The sequence below is a fragment of the Peromyscus leucopus genome, chromosome 19, assembly GCF_004664715.2.
Source record: "Peromyscus leucopus breed LL Stock chromosome 19, UCI_PerLeu_2.1, whole genome shotgun sequence".
NCBI lineage: Eukaryota > Metazoa > Chordata > Mammalia > Rodentia > Cricetidae > Peromyscus > Peromyscus leucopus.
The window spans coordinates 11,891,773-11,911,247 of NC_051079.1; the positions used below are offsets into that span (position 1 = coordinate 11,891,773).

Sequence of the window (19,475 nt, forward strand, 5' to 3'; positions counted from 1 at the left end):
AGCCACTCATAACGTTCTGTGGACTGTTTTTTATTTCCTTTTTGTTTTGCTTTCTGAGTTACTGACACATTATTGCCTCAAACATATGTAGGGTCAATCCATGCTGGATGGTTATTAGAAACCATGATAACAAAAGTCATTACACTGCAGTTCAGTTTTGACAGTAAAATTTCAGCAACATTATCACAAATCCTCATGCATTAGTGCAATGATCCTTACTACAGTTTCATATTAGAATCAAGAGACTGCTGTAGCATGCTTCATACAGAGTCAGGAAAGCCAAATTCTTTGCTGCTTTTGCTGATAAAAGCCCTGCCCCGTCTCTGTGCACACCCTGCAAACGCTGGCTTTGATTTACTTTACCCTAGTAACCTGTGAGGGTAGTATGTATGCCTCCTAAAAAATTTCTTTGGAAGTCAGAAGAATTATGGAATCCAGGATTGAATGGAATAATCTAAAAATCATTTTATAGGATATTATTTAAAAATTCTAAATGCTATATTCACTGTATTACTACATTTCATTTATTCAAATGAAGTGTTAGATAATGACTATCATTCTACCTGATTATCATATGTCTATCAACTATGTGTCATCTATCTATCATCTATCTATCTATCTATCTACTATTATGCATTCATCTATCTGTCATCTATAATCTATCTTTCAATTAGTGTTTATTCTGAAGAGATAGCATGAGCGTTTGGATTTAATAGCTTACATATTCAAAATCACTCTGATAGGAAATCTGTGACAGAAATCCTCCAGCTGAAAAATAAAAATATTTCTAATATCTCCAAATATAATATTTTATAAGACCTATCTGTGACCGGAAGGTTTCTCTAGTCCTGCCCGGCCCTATGGTCAGGATGAATCTCTCCCTCCTGTGTCCTACAGCCACTTGATCCCAAGTGAACACACAGAGGCTTATATCATTTACAAACCATATGGCCTATGAGATCTTAAATTAATCCATTTCTATTAGTCTATGCATTGCCATGTGACTTTGTGGCTCACCAGTGGTTTTACATCTTGCTTCTCCTGGTGTGGCTCCCAGCATCTCTCCTTCTTCTTCCTGTCTCTCTTTTCAATTTCCCACCTAGCTATAACCTGAATTGGCTTAGGCCAAATGGCTGTATTTATCAACCAATCAGAGCAACGCACATTCACAGCATACAGAAAGACATCCCACAGCACCTATCAACACATTTAAATGGTAAGACCACACAATTTGATTGCCTGAATATTTTACATAAGGCTAACTTATACACAGTATGCTTAAAAGCAACAAAAATATTATCAACTAGTACCAATCAGATGAGTTTTAGACCCTCCAGAAAAAGTTACTGTCTTCTTCAATGAGAGACGCTTATACCAAAAAACCCAAACAAACAAACAAACAAAACAAAAAAAACCACACAGAACATCAGTAACTAAACACTCCATTATTTATGTAAAATACATTTTTTTCTGGAAATTCAGAGACAGATGAAAATCTTACTCAGTGAAATAAAATTAAAGTTATTGTGGAGATGTACTATTAGGACTGCTCATGAGGTAAGAATCTTTTTCTTTTTTCATTGAAAATAGATTCTTCTCTCCCACAATATATTCAGACCCCAGTTTTTCCTCTCTGGACTCTTCCTAGTTCTTCCCTACCTCCACTCTCCCCCTGATCCATTCCTCCTCCATGTCCCTTCAGAAAAGAGAAGGCCTCCAAGAGACAGCAACCAAACACAGCAACACAGGTTACTTAAATAATTATCCTGGATAATAATAATAATAATAATAATAATAATAATAATAATAATAATCCTGGTGTGCTGTACGATGGGTGTGCTTACATTTGAAATCATCTGTGAATGTGCAGACAGAATAAGTCACCCGAAAGTGAACTTAGATCTCATGTCCAGAGGAGACAGAACATTTTTTGGCTACATCTCTTGGTCATCACATTGTTTATAGATAATAATAAATGTTTATGTCAATGCACTAACCTGTCATCTTTAAGCCACTCTTGCTTGTCAGAAGTGGCAATGTTTCACTGTTTTGGGATTTCATGAATTTTTCTTTATACCAGGTAATCAAGTTTCTTCTCTTAATGATTTCATTAGCCTAGTATGGAATACCTCACACCAGTACTAAGATGATGATCTTGAAACCAGTTTTGAGTGTCTTTCTCTATATGTATCTACATATTTGCAATGTTAAGCTCTGTAGGAAGAATACCAGATTTTAAAATGTTTAACATATGGCCACTCTTTCTCCACAGTGCTATGTATTTTAATGAATGACTAAATTGTGAGATAGGGCTCTATAGATGTGAGGGAGAGATGATCACAAGAGCAACCGTAAATCGTGTTGGGTAAGAGTGAGTTGAAATCCCACCTCTCACTGAAGATGTATACGATGAACATTTTACTTACTGAATAGTAACTTTTTAAAATTACATTTTAATTTCTTTATTGTGTGTGTGCATGTGTGCACATACAAGAATGTGCATTAGAGTATGCAAGCGAAGAGCACAGCACAGCTTGCGGGAGTAAGTTCTTTCCACTAAGCATGTATGGATTCCTCCTCATCTATCTCCTGGTGATACTCTAGACTTCTAGGGCTCCATGGATACTATACATGATGCCTGTTTCTTCCTTGTTAAGTGTACATTGCAGCAGAGTTTCCTGGGTGTAAAATCTGTGACTGAAGCAAACATTGACTCTGAGTTCTCTGTACAAGAGATGTCCGTGAAAATGAGCAGAACACCAACTGGCTATACCGGTCTCAGTCACTGCAACAGTTCCACAGTATGCTGAGCCCTGAGCAGAGCTCTTCAGACAGGAGGGAGACAATAGGGGTTTAATTGATGTTTGGGGGACAATGGTAACACCTGAAGAACAAATGTGGAAGTGTGTGACCCAAGAGAAAGGCCAAAGTGTGTGTGTGTGTGTGTGTGTGTGTGTGTGTGTGTGTGTGTGTGTGTGTGTGTGTGTTCTAACAGAGGGAGACAGAGACCCTGGCAGAGTTTTTGATTGATTGTTTTAGGAAAAAAAAACTATTGAAAGTGTTACAGTTTTCCTTTGGAAGAAATGGATCTCCATCTTTAGTGAAACATGCACCCAGAAAGCATCTGGCCAAACAACTTTTTAATATTCCCAAGAGGGGAGGTGACATAAAACTGTACCTGATGATTGTCAAAAGGCAGAAGAAAGTAGTGAAATCTACAGAGGATACAATGTCATCTAGAATTAAAGATGGAGATCTGTCTATTCAAATCTGGCAATGTAGATAAATAGCAAACATTTGTGTTTTCTTCCTCAGTGGGATGAAGAGAGGCAGCTGAAGAACTCGGACTCTGCTGCAGCTGAGAAGGGATTCAGTATAGCTCAACATGGAAGCAGAGATGAGGTGGTCTGTTCTGAGGCACGCAGTATGTCTTTGCCAGTATGACGGTTAACTGATGAATGCTGTTTGTATTTGGTCCCTCAGAGACCATTTCCACTGATCTCAGATTCGGCTCCTTATTTCCACATCACTTAAAAGTGATGTTTTTATCTAAAGACTGCCAAGTTAGCAATGCTCATTAAATAAATAAAAATCCAATCACATTGCTACCTACAGTTTGCTGGCTATAACACTCAAACCAAGTTACAACTGTGTCCTAAACATTCCTTGTTTCTTACCCTGCCCCTTTCCAAGATGTCTTACCCGTAAAATTATTATATAAGGAATGGGAAGTTTCCTAAGGATGCTCCTAGTTGATAAGACTAAAAAATATAATTATGAAGCTGACCCTCGGTCCTTTGGAAATTAAAAGACTTCTAATGAAGTAGGTGTTTCTCTGTCCTAAAAGTGGTCGCTGAAAAGGGGGAATCAAAAAGACAAAATCACAGCAACAATTAGTGATCAATAAGCCTTTCAACAACATAACACAGACTTGAGATTAATGGGGCTTTTGTATGGTTTATGATGAGATGTATACCGTGTGGTTATGCAATAGCAAAGAAGCTATTCTACCATCGTGAAGTAGGTTGGATGGCACACAGACTTGAGTTATATCTCAGTCCATCCCCCTCTACATTTGTGACCTTAAAAGAGACAGCCTCAGTTCTGAGTCCTACATAGGGCATGACGACAATAATAACAGAAATGAATCTAGGATTAGGGGGCATTAAAAAGATAAAGCTTGCCAAATGTATAGTATATAGTCTCACTGCCCTCCATATACACATATATGTATATGGATGGAAATATATATATGTATATATATAGCTTACATATTTTATATACATATATACTTATACATGCATACACATATACATATCTATGTGTGTACAAATGTATATACAAACACACATATATGGAAAGTATTTCCCAGAGATGCCTGTTAGGCGGTAGCTTTTATTTCCTTCATTTACAAACACTGGGATTTTCTGTGGAGAAGGGTTAAAGCTTTATGAGGGACTTCTGAAAGTTAAAAATATTTTAAAAACCAGTTTTGGAAGCAATCTTGCTGTCAGCCAAAAAAATCACAGCACTATCTGTATGACAGTTTAACATACCTTTCTTTGTGGACTAAAGAATTTCAGATGCCACTTGAAACACAGGCATATAGTTTCCTGGAAATATTAATGCAGTTTTAAAAAGAAAGCACAAAAATGTAGCTGAAATCTACCTGGAAAAGTGATAAAAATACAGTTTCACATAGAAACAAAACCTGTTTTTTTTCAGATTTATTTTTCTTAATTTATGTCTAGTGTTAGCTTTAATTTTGACATCTGAGAAGTTTTATATTGGATTTGATTCTATCGTTACCCATGAATGGGGCAAATAAGAATTTTGCATAATTGCTTTTGCCTCTTTCTGAGGTTTAAAGGGGAAAAGACCCATCATTAAAAATTTCAAAAGCCCTGGGGTATCGAGAAACATATCCAAATAAACAGATATAATATCACCACTGAGAGCAGTGCTATAGCGCTCCAACATTTGAAATGTCTCTGTGCAAAATTATGATAAGGAAGGGAACATTATCTTTAATTTGATTTACTCTTCCACCAGGCTTTGCTACATTTGGTCTACAAGCACAAAGATGTATAAAAATATTCAATTTTTGTAGGAACAATAATATCCCTTAAGAATCATAATTATTAAAATAAAATTGTTTATCAAGACAAAAACAATTCAGGTTCAGAGTGAAGGAAGCTCATCAGAAAACAGAATAACTTTACACAAAATTCATAGGGCTATTGCTTTCCTGTACCCCAAACTAGGCCGCTTGGAGGACTAAACCCCATGTACACTGGAAAGGCTATGATAGCAAAGAAATGGACTAAAATATTAAAGGGTTGTCTTGTTTCTGACGGCCAAATTCCACCCTGTGTGTGGCGCATTAGGCGCTAATGACATACGATTTCTCACTGACAGATTAACAGCATCAATATGGCCTCTCTGTCCATCGCAGCAAATTGATCCTACACGACACTGACAAGGGCAGCCTGCACTTAATGACCTCCATGGCTGAAGGATGGGAATGAAAAATGGCTGAAAGTACAAATAAATCTTCAAAGTTTCCTGAAACAGGTGTGCTGAAAGTGATCCGTTGGAGGGATCACAAACAGAAACCAATGCCCAGCAGTGACCCCTGCCTGCCCGTTCTTATCACAGTCTGGCTCCTCGTACCCTGTATCAAGAGCTGCTTTAATCTGATCAAAGAGACAAAGAGAATGTCCTCACTATAAAAACAGGATACTAGCTGTCTTAGGGGTTCTGTTGCTGTGATAAAACAATACGAAAGAAAGCAACATGGGGAGAACAGTGTTCATTTCTTCTTAGTGTTAAGGTCCATCATCCAGGGAAGTCTCAGAGCAAGAACTCAAGCAAGGCAGGAGCCTGAAGGCAAGAACCGAAGCAGAGGCCATGGGGGAGTACTGCTTTCTGGCCTTATCCTTATGGCTTGCTCAGCCTACTTTTATTTTTATAGCACAAAGGGCCACTGTTCAAAGGGTGGCACCACCCAAAGTAATTTGGTCTGTCTCACATCAGTCATTAATTTAAAAATTTCACCACAGGCCTGCCCACAGGTCAATCTTGTGGAGACATTTTTCAGGCGACTCTAGCTTGTGTCAACTTGGCATAAAACTAGCCAGCACACACTAATGTTACCTATATCACCAATCAATGTCTAAGTGCTCATACATTTTTTTTGTTTGCCCCTTGATTAAGGAAAGACAAATGATATTAAACTATTGTTTTCTTCTTCCCAGGGACTAGCAACACATCTGACCTTGACCTAAATAGCAATGCAAAAATGCATGAAAAGATTGAAAAATACTCTATCTACACATAGAGATACTTCTTATTCTGAACTATGTTTTGAGAACACTAAGATATGGTCAGATGGTTGTATTTTCAAATATTTTCCAAACCCACTCATTTCTTTATCTGCAACCATCAGCAACTATTTCAATACAAATTTGTAAAGGAGCATCCTTCTAACTAGGACCTTTGAAAAGAGGGTCTTCTAAAGAACATTCTTCTAAAGAGTATCTTTTAAAGAGCATATTTCTAAAGATATCCTTCAAAAGAAGAACATCAAAGACCTCAACATAAAACCAGATGCACTGAATCTGATAGAAGAAACACAGCCTTAAAATTATTGGCACAGGAGACAAATTCCTTAATAGAACACCAATAGCACTGGCACTAAGATCCACAATTAACAAATGGGACCCCATGAAACTGAAATCTGTCTGTAAGGCAAAGGACACCATCAATTGGACAAAGCTGCAGTCTTCAGAATGGAAAAAGATTTTTACCAAATCCATATCCAATAGAGGTCCACTATCCAAAACATATAAAGAACTCAAGAAACTAGGTACCAAAAAACCAAATACTCCAATTAAAAGTGGAGTGCAGATCTAAACAGAATTCTCAATAGAGGAATCACAAATAGGTGAGAAACACTTAAAGAAATGTTCAATATCCTTAACCACCAGAGAAATGCAAATCAAAACTACTTTGAGATTCCATCTTATACCTGTCAGAATGGCTAAGATAAAAAACACAAGTGACATGTTGCTCATGCTGGTGAGGATGTCAAGCAAGGGGAACTCTCCTCCATTGCTGGTGGGAATGCAAACTTACATAGCCATTATGGATATCAATATGGTGGTTCCTCATAAAACTGGGAATCAATCTACCTTGAGATCCAGCTAGATCCAGCTATATCACTCTTGGGCATATACCCAAAGGATGCTTCATCTTACCACAAGGACACTTGCTCAACTATATTCACTTCAGCTATATGCATAATAGCCAGACACTGGAAGCAAAGTAGATGTCCCCCGACTGAAGAATGGATAAAGAAAACGTGGCACATTTTATTTACACAATGGAGTATTACTCACCTGTTTAAAATGATGCCATGAAATTTGCAGAAAAATGTGTGCAACTAGAAAATATCATTCTGAGTAAGGTAAGCCAGACCCAGGAAGACAAATATGGCATGTATTCACTTATAAGTGGATATTGGCTGTCAAGTAAATGATAATCAAGCTATAATCCACAGACTCAGAGGGGTTATAAAAATTGGACTCTATGGGGGGAAACATGGACCTCTCTTGGAAGGGAAAATACAATAAATTTTGCAGGTAGACTGGGGGAAAGTGGAAAAAGGAGTGAGAAAGATCAGGTGGGTTGGGGGGCAGGATGGGGGGAGAGAGTTCAAGGTCAGACAGCAGGAATTGGAGAGTATTGGGGGTGGTATATGGAAACCTAGTGCAGTGGAGACTTCCTGGAATATATGAGGGTGACCCTAGTGAGGACTCCTAGCAATGGAGGATACAGATTCTGAACTAGCAATCTTTCATACCCAGGCAAGGCTCCCAGTGGTGGGACTGGGTTGCATTTGGTTGAGTTATTGGCTGAAGGGAGTTCCATGGAGATCCCCAAACAACTAAGACTGACACTAGGACAGAGGGATGCTCTCTGAAAGCTGAAAGTGGGGCCCCATTATGAGGAAAACATCCACACAGCTCATTGAACTTAGAGAGGTTGAGCTGGTGCCTGCATGGAGCCTTCACCCTGCCATCTAGTCTCTTTGGCATAAGAAAGTACTCTGCAGGCTACAGAAAGAGAAACCTGGACGCCAACCCTGCAACAAAACTTTCATCCTACAATCTGTCCTGCCTGACAAATGTGCTGGGACAATGGTGTCACTGAACTTGTGGGCATGGCCAACTAATGTTTAGTTTAGCTTGCGGCCCACACCATGCGAGTGAGCCCACGGCCGACACTGCCAGGAGCCCGAGACTGGATTGCCCAGAGACCTAGGATAGAACCGAACAACACTGGCAAAAATAATCTGGCAAGAAAAAAAAATCAATGAAATGATTACTGATGATATTCTACTATATGTATAGATTGGTACCTTCCTTGTAGTCATCATCAGAGAGGAGGAAAGATTATAGGAATCAGAGATTATGGAGGACACCAGGAGAACACGGCCCACAGAATCAACTAAGCAGGGTTCACATGGGCTCACAGAGAATGAAGCAGCAAGCACAGGGCCTGAATGGGTCTGCCCCATATCCTCTGTGTATGCTATGGCTTTTAGTTTGGTGTTTTTGTGGGACTCCTAACAGTGGGAGTGGGTGTATCTCTGACTCTTTCGCCTGTTCTTGGGACTCTTTTCCTCCTATTGGGTTGCCTTGTCCAGCCTCGATATGAGGGCTTCTACTTTGTTCTACTGTATCTTCTTTTGTCCTCTTTGGCTGTTGTCTCTTGGAGGCCTGCTCTTTTCTGCTGAGATGAAAGGGAAGTGGATCTGGGGGAGATGAGAGATGCAGGGGAGGGGAGAGCTGGAAACTGCACTTGAAATGTATTGGATGAGAGAAGAATCTATTTTCAATAAAAGAAAAGGAACGAAGGGGCAAATACAAGGTGGGGGAACAAAGCAGAGGATAAGGTGACAAATCAAAACATGAAACAAGAGTCAGGAACACAGTAGGAGTTGAAGGAATAGGAGTTGGCAGGAGTTTCACTTCTAGTTCAGTTTGACTATTTCTTTCTAGATTTTACTCATGACTATTGATGCTGGACAACTCTTCAGGTACTTCTTACTGTAAATATATTTACTAGCAAAAATGCCAATTACAATCTTTTGTTGTTATTTTTTTTTAATTTAAAAAAGCATCTTTCTAAAGAGGCCCTTCTTAAGAATGTCCTTTGAAAGAACATTATTTTAGTGAGGTTGTGGTGGTTTCAATAGGTACGGACCCCGTAGACTCATGTGTTTGAATGTTTGGCCCATAGAGAGTGGCACTATTAGAATGTTGGAGTGGGTGTGGCCTTATTGGAGTAGGTGTGGCTTATTGGAGTAGGTATGGCCTTGTTGAAGGGAGTGTGTCACTGTGGAAGTGGGCTTTTGTGGTCTCAAATGCTCAAGCTATGCCCAGTGTGGGACACAGTTAGCTTCCTGATACCTGTGAATCAAGATGCAGAACTCCCAGTGTATCTGCCTGGATACTGCCATGCTTCCTGCCATGACAATAACAGACTAGTAGACATCTGAAACTGTATGCCAACCCCAACAAAATATTTTCCTTTATAAAAGTTGCCTTGGTCATGGTATTTCTTCACAGCAATAGAAACCCAAATTAAGACAAAAGTCCTCCCAAGGATGTCCTTCAACCATCCCACTAAAGAACATACTTTTTTTTTTTTCTCGAGACGGGGTTTCTCTGTGTAGCTTTGCGCCTTTCCTAGATCTCCCTCTGTAGATCAGGCTGGCCTCGAACTCACAGAGATCTGCCTGGCTCTGCCTCCCTAGTGCTGGGATTAAAGGCGTGCGCCACCACTGCCTGGCCAGAACATACTTCTAAAGAGGTCTTTTTAAACAGTATCCTTTGTCTCAGGATATACAGATGCCTTAACACTCATCTGAGATACAAGAACATTTGCAAGTAGCACACAGATGAATACAATAATTATAGCTATATACCTTCCTTTTGTTTTACAGATAACTTACTATGATTTCTCTTTTATTTTATTTATAATATATTATCTTATGAAGCAAATTTTAATTTATAATTGAGAAGATTGAGAATCAAAAGAGTAAATAACTTACAAGGATTATTTCAATACTGTCCAATGAAACTTTTACTCCAGACCCAGGCTTAAGCCTTCCTCAACATTCTGTAAGAGCATAGAACTGGACTTCTCCATTGCCATTTCATATCACACCCATATGGGTAATTCCAATAAGAGAAAAGACTCATTAACTCTGGTCCTTAAGGCCAGGTCAGTTGTTAAATACTTACTCTTTTTAAAAAATTTTTATTTGTCTATTTTTTTCTATTATCAGCTTGATACAATACAAATTCTTTTCCCCCTTTTCTATTTTAATAAAAAGAAAAAGGAAAAAAGTTATAATTAATATAAGAAAAACTATATACAAAAGTACAATAACTATATACTACATAGACAAGCAATAAATACCTAAAGTGTCTAGTCCATTTGTATTTGACAAATTCAGAGAAATTAATTCTATTATCTATCCCATTTTGGTAAGTCCAAAATGTACATGATTCACTTTCTATCCTAACTTATATTACTAACAGAACTATCTTATAATGTCTTTCATATTTATACACTTACACCTCTTTAGTGAGTTTCTTTTCTGAAATTCTTAACAAAGAAAACTATAACTATCTAATCTTCAACTATAACTAACTAATCTTCAACTCGCTCAGAGACCCAAGAAGGAAATAATATTACCTAATAAAAAATAAAATCATGCCGGGCGGTGGTGGCACACACCTTTAATCCCAGCACTCGGGAGGCAGAGCCAGGTGGATCTCTGTGAGTTCGAGGCCAGCCTGGTCTACAGAGCGAGATCCAGGAAAGGTGCAAAGCTACACAGAGAAACCCTGTCTCGAAAAACAATAAATAAATAAATAAATAAATAAATAAATAAATAAATAAATAAATAAACAAAATCAGGAAATGCATGCAAGCAGCTTCCAGAAAAAAATGTGAGTTGACAGAAACAGCCAGCTGCCTGGACAGTCACCTGATGTTTCTCCACAGTGTTGGGGCATCATCTTCAGCCTATAGGCTTAGTGTATCTGACAGACTGATTTGTGAAATAGGATGTACACAAGGTCAACAGTTCAACCTCACATTTGGTGAGAGCAGTGCATGTACCAGAAACACATGAATTCCACTAGTGTCATGTCATGATTCAGTATTTTAAATTCTAGAAACTGTTGGTTTTTTAATTCAGCTGTCTATTCTTCTTAGCTGTGTGTGTGTGTGTGTGTGTGTGTGTGTGTGTGTGTGTTCATCTCAGCAGCCCATTCTTCTCCACATCACTCTATTAAATGCCAGTCTACCATTTTAGAGGTGTGAGTTTAGTTACTCTTCAAGAATAACTGTTTCAGCTGTTGTTCCACTGCACATCAGAAGCCATCAGCCCACTGCCTGTTCAGCTGCCTTCAAAGAAAAGGGCACTGTACCTTTTGGCTCCTGGCAGTAACAATCTACTTCAGAGAAAATATTGGCATTGAAGAAACTGCATATGGAATTAACTTTCACTGTGGCAAAAGTTAGCCATTGAACAACAAAGTATCCTCGAATCAACTGCTGACAAACAGGACAGACAGGACATGAAACAAAGGACTACCGATTCTTGCCAAAACAAGTGTGATTGTAACTTTAACTGCAAACTATGAAATAATTATAATTTATGGTCATAATAACTAAATGCAAATAAATATTAGCAAAAGGATTGCAAACTAAGAATTTTTGGGTCTTAAATATCTCTCAAAATTCAATTTCTAATATCAATATTATTTATGTAATTTCACATAGCTTTTTCTATATTACATAAATATGTAATAAAACTTAAGAAAAAGAAACCATAACATTTTTTTTCTTGTGGTATAATAAGTAGTTTCCTTTTAAGACTCCACACTGACTACATTCACTCTTTGGAGGGCTCACTTAAGATATATCATTTTCTAAAAATATAAAACATCAATACCTTTTTCTTGTCACAAAGTGAAGCATTCAGTGACAGCAGTCTGTCATAGCCATTGAAGTAGGTGTCCTTCTCCTTTAAGAAAAGAGTCTGCATGGCTTGATACTCCATGGCTAAACGTAAGTTTTCTGCCAGTGAGTCTTCTTGAAGTTTCTAGAAGAAAAATGTATGAATGTGTATAATAAATTAAAATCATTCAAAATTGTTTGAACTTTTATATATTTTTAAAAATACTCAAAATATTCTAACACATAATGTAGAAAAATCTAAAATAATAAAATGTGTGCTTTGACACCAACATGTTCCTTGGTTATACAAATTTTCTTCTGGATGCAGATTTTTGGGTTTCTTTCTTTATTTCTTCATTCATGAATAGTGATGCGTGATTTATCTGAGTGTGCCTGCATTTTGTCTGACATTTTTATGGACTTCCCTCTGTTAGCCCCTGTGTTCACACAGGTAGATACTTCTGCCTGTAGAGTTTGGGTGTTGACAATCTGAAAAAATATTAAAAAATGGGAAACACTGGTAATAGTCCAGTTTATAAAGTATTTGCCAGACAAACAGGAGGACCCCTGTTCCATCCTCAGAATCCAGGTTAAAAGCCAGGCTTGGTGGTGATCAGTTACACTCCTAGGACTGAGGAGGCAGAGAGGAGGATCTTGGGGCTTGTAGCCTGGACTGACCAGCAGGAAGCTCCAGTCCTGGAGAGAGATCCTATTTCCCACAGAGACAGTTAGCTTATGGACTCTGGACCAATGGTTAGAGAGTCTGCATGGGACCAACCTAGGCCCTCTGCACGTGTGTGACAATTATGTAGCTTGGTCTCTTTGTAGGGCTCCTTGCACTGAGATCAGGACCTGTCCCTGAAGTTTAGCTGACTTTTTCTCTTTTTTTTTTAATTAAGAAAAATTTTCCATTCATTTTACACACCAATCAAAGATTCCCCCTCTTCCCCCCCCCCCCCGTCAGCTTCCCCTCCCAATCCATCCTCTACTCCCTCCCACAAGAAGGCAAGGCCTCCCATGTGGAGGCACATCCAGTAGAGGCAAGTCCAAGCCCTTCCCCCTGCCTCAAGGCTCCATGGGGTGTCTCATCATAGGTAGTGGGCTCCAAAAAGCCTGCTCATTCACCAGAGATGGATTCTGATCCTACCACCAGGGGGCCTCCCAAGCAAATCAAGCTACACAACTGTCTCACCATGTAGGCTCCACAGCCATTGATCCAACTTTCATGAGTTCTCTCTAGATTGGTTTAGACATCTCTGCATGCTTCCCCATCATGATCCTGATGCACTTGCTCATAGAATCCCTCTTCTCTCTCTTTGACTGGACTCCTGGAGCTCTGTCTAGTGATTGGCTGTGGATCTCTGTATCTGCTTCCATTGTTGGGAACCTATTCCATGCGGGATTACCTCTACCAGTCATGATGCAAGGGGAGGAGCTTGGTCCTGCCTCAGTTTGACAAGCCATTGGAAGGCCTGCTCTTATCTGAATGGAGACAGAGGAGGAGTGGATGGGGGTAGATGGGAAATAGGAGGAGAGGAGGGAGGGGAAACTGTAGTTGGTGTGTAAAATAAATGAAAAAAAGTTAATTAAATAATTTTTTTTAAAAAGTCTTAAGAAGCAAGGAAGAAAGGAAGGAAGGGAGGGAGGAAAGAAGGAAGGGAGGAAAGAAGGAAGGAAGGAAGGAAGGAAGGAAGGAAGGGAGGGAGGGAGGGAGGGAGGAAGGAAGGAAGGAAGAAAAGGGAGGAAGGAAGGAAGAAACTGATGGATTCAGAGAACCACACCAGTGGTTGTCTTCTGACCTCCACACATACACTATGGCATGGGCATTTGCACACACACACACACACACACACACACACACACACACACACACACACACAAAGCAAAATGTAATAAAAACTAAAAGAAGTTTGCTCTAGATGCTTCAAAAACTATAATATTTTATAGACTTCAATATTTTCAAATATAATCATTCCTTTGGTGTGAATCCTTTTTGAATTAAAACACTTTAATATATAATCCACCTTGCTGATAATGTATTGAGAGCCATAAAGAGATTAACTATGATGATTAAACCACTATCTATAACAATAACTAGTGTAGAGTAATTAAAGCATTCTTTTGTGAAAGGCATTCTCCCATCAAGCCCTTGATTTTGTTGTTAGAGATCATACCTGGTATGAGAATATAAACAGGAAATGTAATTCAGCAGAAAATTGCCTGTACAAATATTTCTGTATTTATACAGTAAAGATTTATTAAGGCCAGCAGACATATTTCTCATGGCGGCCTGATCTCCCTATTGATCCTGAGTGATGAACACTGTGTCATGGGTACTCTTCAGGAAGCCAAAATGATGAACTGAGATCCATCTCACATGCCCTTGTCCTGATTCTGGTGTAATTATTCAAAATATTGGGAACTTGTATCTTGTAAACCTACCTAAGTTCACATAGAATTTTATTTTCTTAGGAGGACAAATATTTTCATTTGGTGTAGTCACTTTTTAAATGATAGCTGTCACACTTTTTGCTACCTAAACGTTCATTAAAATATAACTCTCAGTTGGTTGTGTTGAAACCCTGATAAATGTCTTTCTGCTGTCAAAATAAGGATCATTTTCAATTTTTTGATTGCTTATTTGCTTGTCTGAGTCATTAAACATAAAAACATTTTGAAAATTATCTTTGAAGTTATATGATTATGTGTATGTGTGCATTCAGTAACATGCAGGCAATTGAATATTTGTTTAGGTCAGAGGACAACCTTGGTATGAAATTTCATGGGTTGAACGTTGATTTCTAATATTAAGTAACTCATTCATTCTTTCATCTATTTATTTTTTCATTCAGTTATTTACTCAGAATTTTTTTTATTTAGTTATTCAGACTTGATAGTATGCCTCAAGGATTCTGTAGTATTGTAGACTTTTTTTTATTAACAAGTTACACAAATACATAATTAGACATAGTATTCTATGTATTTTGTACTTTTTGATTTACATATATATTAAATTTATCCAAAACAATATTTTTCAATACTGTAGTTATTGTTATTTATTTGCTTCTCATTATTAAGAATGATTGAAATGATGAGCATTGGGAGTATATCTTGATAAAGAGGAGACTCATGAATGCCTGCTAATAGTTTTCATAATATAATATATAAACATTTAGCATGATATGATATCTAAAATCATTTGTCACTCTTTGATGATTAGAAGATATGACAATTTTCCCCAGTATTTTATTAGGAAATTAAATATATTAATACGGGGCTGAACAGTAGCTACTTTGTAAGTTTTATGAATGCTGAGACTATTAACTTGTTCAACCCAAAGATAGGTTTCTCAGAATATCTGATGTAAATAGGTGCATGATAAATGGATGGATGGACAAATGCATGGATAGACAGGTGAAAATGAGTAAATAGAAGGCTAAATGGATGGAAGAATGAATGGGAAAATGAATAAATGGATAGACATGAATGAATGAATGAATGAATGAATGAATGAATGGAAGGAAGGACAAGCAAATGAATGACTGGATGGATAAATGGATGGTAGCTAAAGATGAATTAACATAATACCATTTAGAAGTTGCATATATTTTCCATAATAGAACCATATATTTTATTTGCCAACTTCTATGTGACAACCTTTTTGATTTTAACACAGGCTATTATAATGGGAAAAATTTGTGTATAATATTTTATACCATACTATGAGCAAGCAAAACTATTCAGTACATAAGGAAAAAGCAGAAAAAGATTTTACATTGAGGACTTTTCCAGGAATATGTACACTGCCTGGTTTAGTTGCTGATTTTTAGAACTTTGGGGTTTTCAAAACTGTTGAAGTTATATGTAGCTTTTGTTGGGGGGCAATTACATGCTAAGCCTGTTAAGCTCAAAATATTTCTACAGAAAAACATTTTCCTCCTCCACCCATAAGAGTCCTGTAAAAAGAAGACAGATCAAGACTCCAAGTCATCTGAACAGTGCTTGTTTCATTGTTCACTGGGTTTTCCTTACTCTTAAGACTTTGGCTTTCATATTGGAACTTGTCTTAATTTTCAATTTAATTTTCTCACTACTTCCTTTTTCCCCATACGGTAAGTGGGTACAGGGCATTCCAGTAGAAGAATTAGGTACTTTCTGGACCAAATTATGAGGCACATTTTGTTTCTCCTTGTTATAGTTATATACAAAACTGGAAATAAGCTGAACATGAGCATTAATTCATGAATTCCACACACAATAAATAAATGTCAGCAGTGACTTTAATGAGAAAGGACACTGTGCAGCATGCTAAAACTTTACTTTCACCAGATCTACGATACAATAAGAAAATAAGAAAACCTGCTCAAGTGCAGGCCAAGCCAGCCGGAAGAATAGGAAGGCAGGCTGCCTATGGAACTTCCTTACTCCCTCAGTTCCCACAGACATAATTCTCTACAGTACCTCCTCCTCTCAGCCCCTAGTCCCATTGCCATGTCCCTGCCCTTAACTCAGGTAGAAACCTCCTGCTTAAGTGCAGGCCAGGACAGACAGAATAACAGGAAAGCCAACCCACCCTGGAACTCTCCCACTCTCCCTTGGTTCAGTTCCCACAGACCCAATCTGCCATCATCACTTCCCTCCCCACCCTCAAACCCCTGTTGCCATGTCCCAGCCTCCAACTCCAGCTGACATCCACTGGTCAAGTTCAGTCCACACAAGCCAGAATAGGTAGGAAAACACAGGCAAAAACTCCCTGTTGGACCAGAGACAAAGCCAGTTGCCAGAAGAAGTCCAAGTAGCCCACCTGCCCACAGACTCTCTAGGTGCTCCTCCTTGCCCTGTCCCAGCCCCCAACTCTGGCCGAGAATCGTTACTCAACTAAAGGCCATACTAGCCACCAGAATTCCATGTAGGCTGCCCGCCTTGTAGACCACCCCCACTCTCTACCACCATATCCCCAATCCTCTCCTCCTCATCATCATCTTATCTCATCCCTCTTCTCAAGAGGAGATGCCCTGGTGGACCAGAGGCCATACTGGTCCCCAGAATTCCAGTGTCCCAGCCTCCTACTTGGGTGAGTACCCCCTGCTCAACTAGAGGCCACAAAGACCAGAAGACCAGAGAGGAAATAGAAACCAAGGAACAGAACACCAGTCCATAAAAGAAAAACTCAGAAATCAGCACCTAGACCAAAACCACCCCAAACCCAGATGCTTAGACACCAGCTTAAGAATACAATCAATACTAAATTTCAGTTTTACTCAATTATTGAAAAAAAAATAGCCAAATGAATGGAAACACATGAACTATGAACCAAAGGTTGAGGGGCCCCCAGCTGGATCAGGCCCTCTGAATAGGTGAGACAGTTGATTGGCTTGATCAGTTTGGGAGGCAACTAGGCAGTGGGACCAAGTCCTGTGCTCATTGCATGAGTTGGCTGTTTGAAACCTGGAGCTTATGCAGGGACACTTGGCTCAGTCTGGGAGGAAGAGACTGGACCTGCCTGGACTGAGTCTACCAGGTTGATCGCAGTCCTCAGGGGAGGACTTGTTCTGGAGGAGGTGGGAATGGGGGGTAGGCTGGGGTAAGGGGAGGGGGTGGGAGGGGGGAGAATAGGGGAACCCATGGCTGATATGTAGAACTGAATGATATTGTAAATATATATATATATATTACAATCAATATCAGCCAAGGTAATATGTCTCCACTAGACCTCAGCTATCCTGTTACAGTAAGTCCTGACTATTCCAACACAGCTGAAGCACAAGAAAAAGACCTTAAAACCAACTTTATGAAGATAATAGAGATACTTAAAGACTAAGCGAATAAAAACCTAAAAGAAAGCCAAGAGACCAAGAAAAAAGTTGGAGGAAATGAATAAAACCACTCAGGACCTGAAAATGGAAACAGAAGCAATAAAGAAAGCACAAATTGAGGGAATTTTGGAGATTAAAAATGTAGGTAAGTGAACAGGAACTACAGAGACGGGCTTCACCAACAGAATATAGGAGACAGAAGAGAGAACCTCAGGTACTGATGATATGATAGAAGAAATAGATACATTCGTCAAAGAAAATGTTAAATCTAAAAAATTTCTGGCACAAAAAAATCCAGGACATCTGGGACACCATGAAAAGACCAAACCTAAGAAAAACAGGAAAAGAAGAAAGGAGTCCCAGCTCAAAGGTCCAGAAAACATTTTCAACCAAATCATAGAAGAAAGTTTTCCTAACCTAAAGAAGAAGATGCCTATAAAGGTACATGAAGCATACAGAACACCAAATAGATTGGATCAGAAAAGAAAGTTTCCTTGTTACATAACAACTGAAACACTTGACATACAGAACAAAGAAAGGATACTAAAAGCTATGGGAGAAAAAGAGCGAGTACACATGAAGACAGACCTATTAGAATTACACCTGACTTGAGACTACAAAAGCCAGAGCAACTGATGTCCCACAGACTAAGAGACCAAAGATGTCATCCCAGACTACTATACCAAGCAAAACTTTCATTCACCATAGATGGAGAAAACAAGATATTCTATGATAAAGTCAAATTTAAACAATAACTATCTACAAATCCAGCCCTATAAAAGATACTAGAAGGAAAAATCCAACCCAAGGAGATTAACTACACCTATGAAAACACAGAAATAAATAATCCCACATCAGCATAACCAAAAGAAGGGAAACACACATACATGCAAACACACACACACACACACACACACACACACACACACACACACACACACTACAACCACCACCACCACCAAAACTATAAACTAATAATCATTGGTCTTTGATATTTCTCAATATCAGTGGAATCAACTAACCAATAAAAAAACACAGACTAACAGAATGGATGTGAAAACAGGATCCATTCTTCTTCTGCAAACAAGAAACACACCTAAATGTCAATGATAGACTTTATCATGGAGTAAATGGTTAAAAAGATTTACTAAGCAAATGGACCTATGCAGCAAGCTGTTGTAGCCATTCTAATATCTAACAAAATGGACTTCTAACTAAAATTAATCAAAAGATATGGAGAAGGACATTTCCTACTCATCAAAGAAAAATCCAACATGATGACTTTTCAGATCTTAACATCTATGCCCCAAATGCAAGAGGCATCCACATCCATAAAAGAAGCATTATTAAAACTTAAAACACACATCAACCCTCAACACACTGATAATGTGAGACTTCAATATCCATCTCTCACCAATGGAAAGGTCATCTAGACAAAAAGTAAACAAAGAAATACTGGATCACAGGGCCCACAGAATCACCTAAGCAGGGCTCGGGGCCTCAAAGAGGCTGAAGCCACGAAAATGGCCTGGTATGGCTCTGTGCTGGGTCCTCTGCATGTATGTTGTGGTTGTTAGCTTGGTGCTTTTATGGGAGTTCTAACAGTGACAGGGTATC

At 38.6% G+C, this 19,475-nt stretch overlaps 1 protein-coding gene across 1 annotated transcript in view; it reads right to left on the bottom strand.

Annotated features, from left to right (window-relative positions):
- The window catches only part of Ccdc178 (coiled-coil domain containing 178), a 347,767-nt gene that overhangs the window by 100,646 nt on the left and 227,646 nt on the right, over positions 1 to 19,475 (bottom strand). The window contains exon 21 of the mRNA XM_028887739.2: positions 12,038 to 12,187. Coding sequence (XP_028743572.1) covers positions 12,038 to 12,187 — 150 coding nt within the window. The remainder of the gene's footprint in view (positions 1 to 12,037; positions 12,188 to 19,475) is intronic.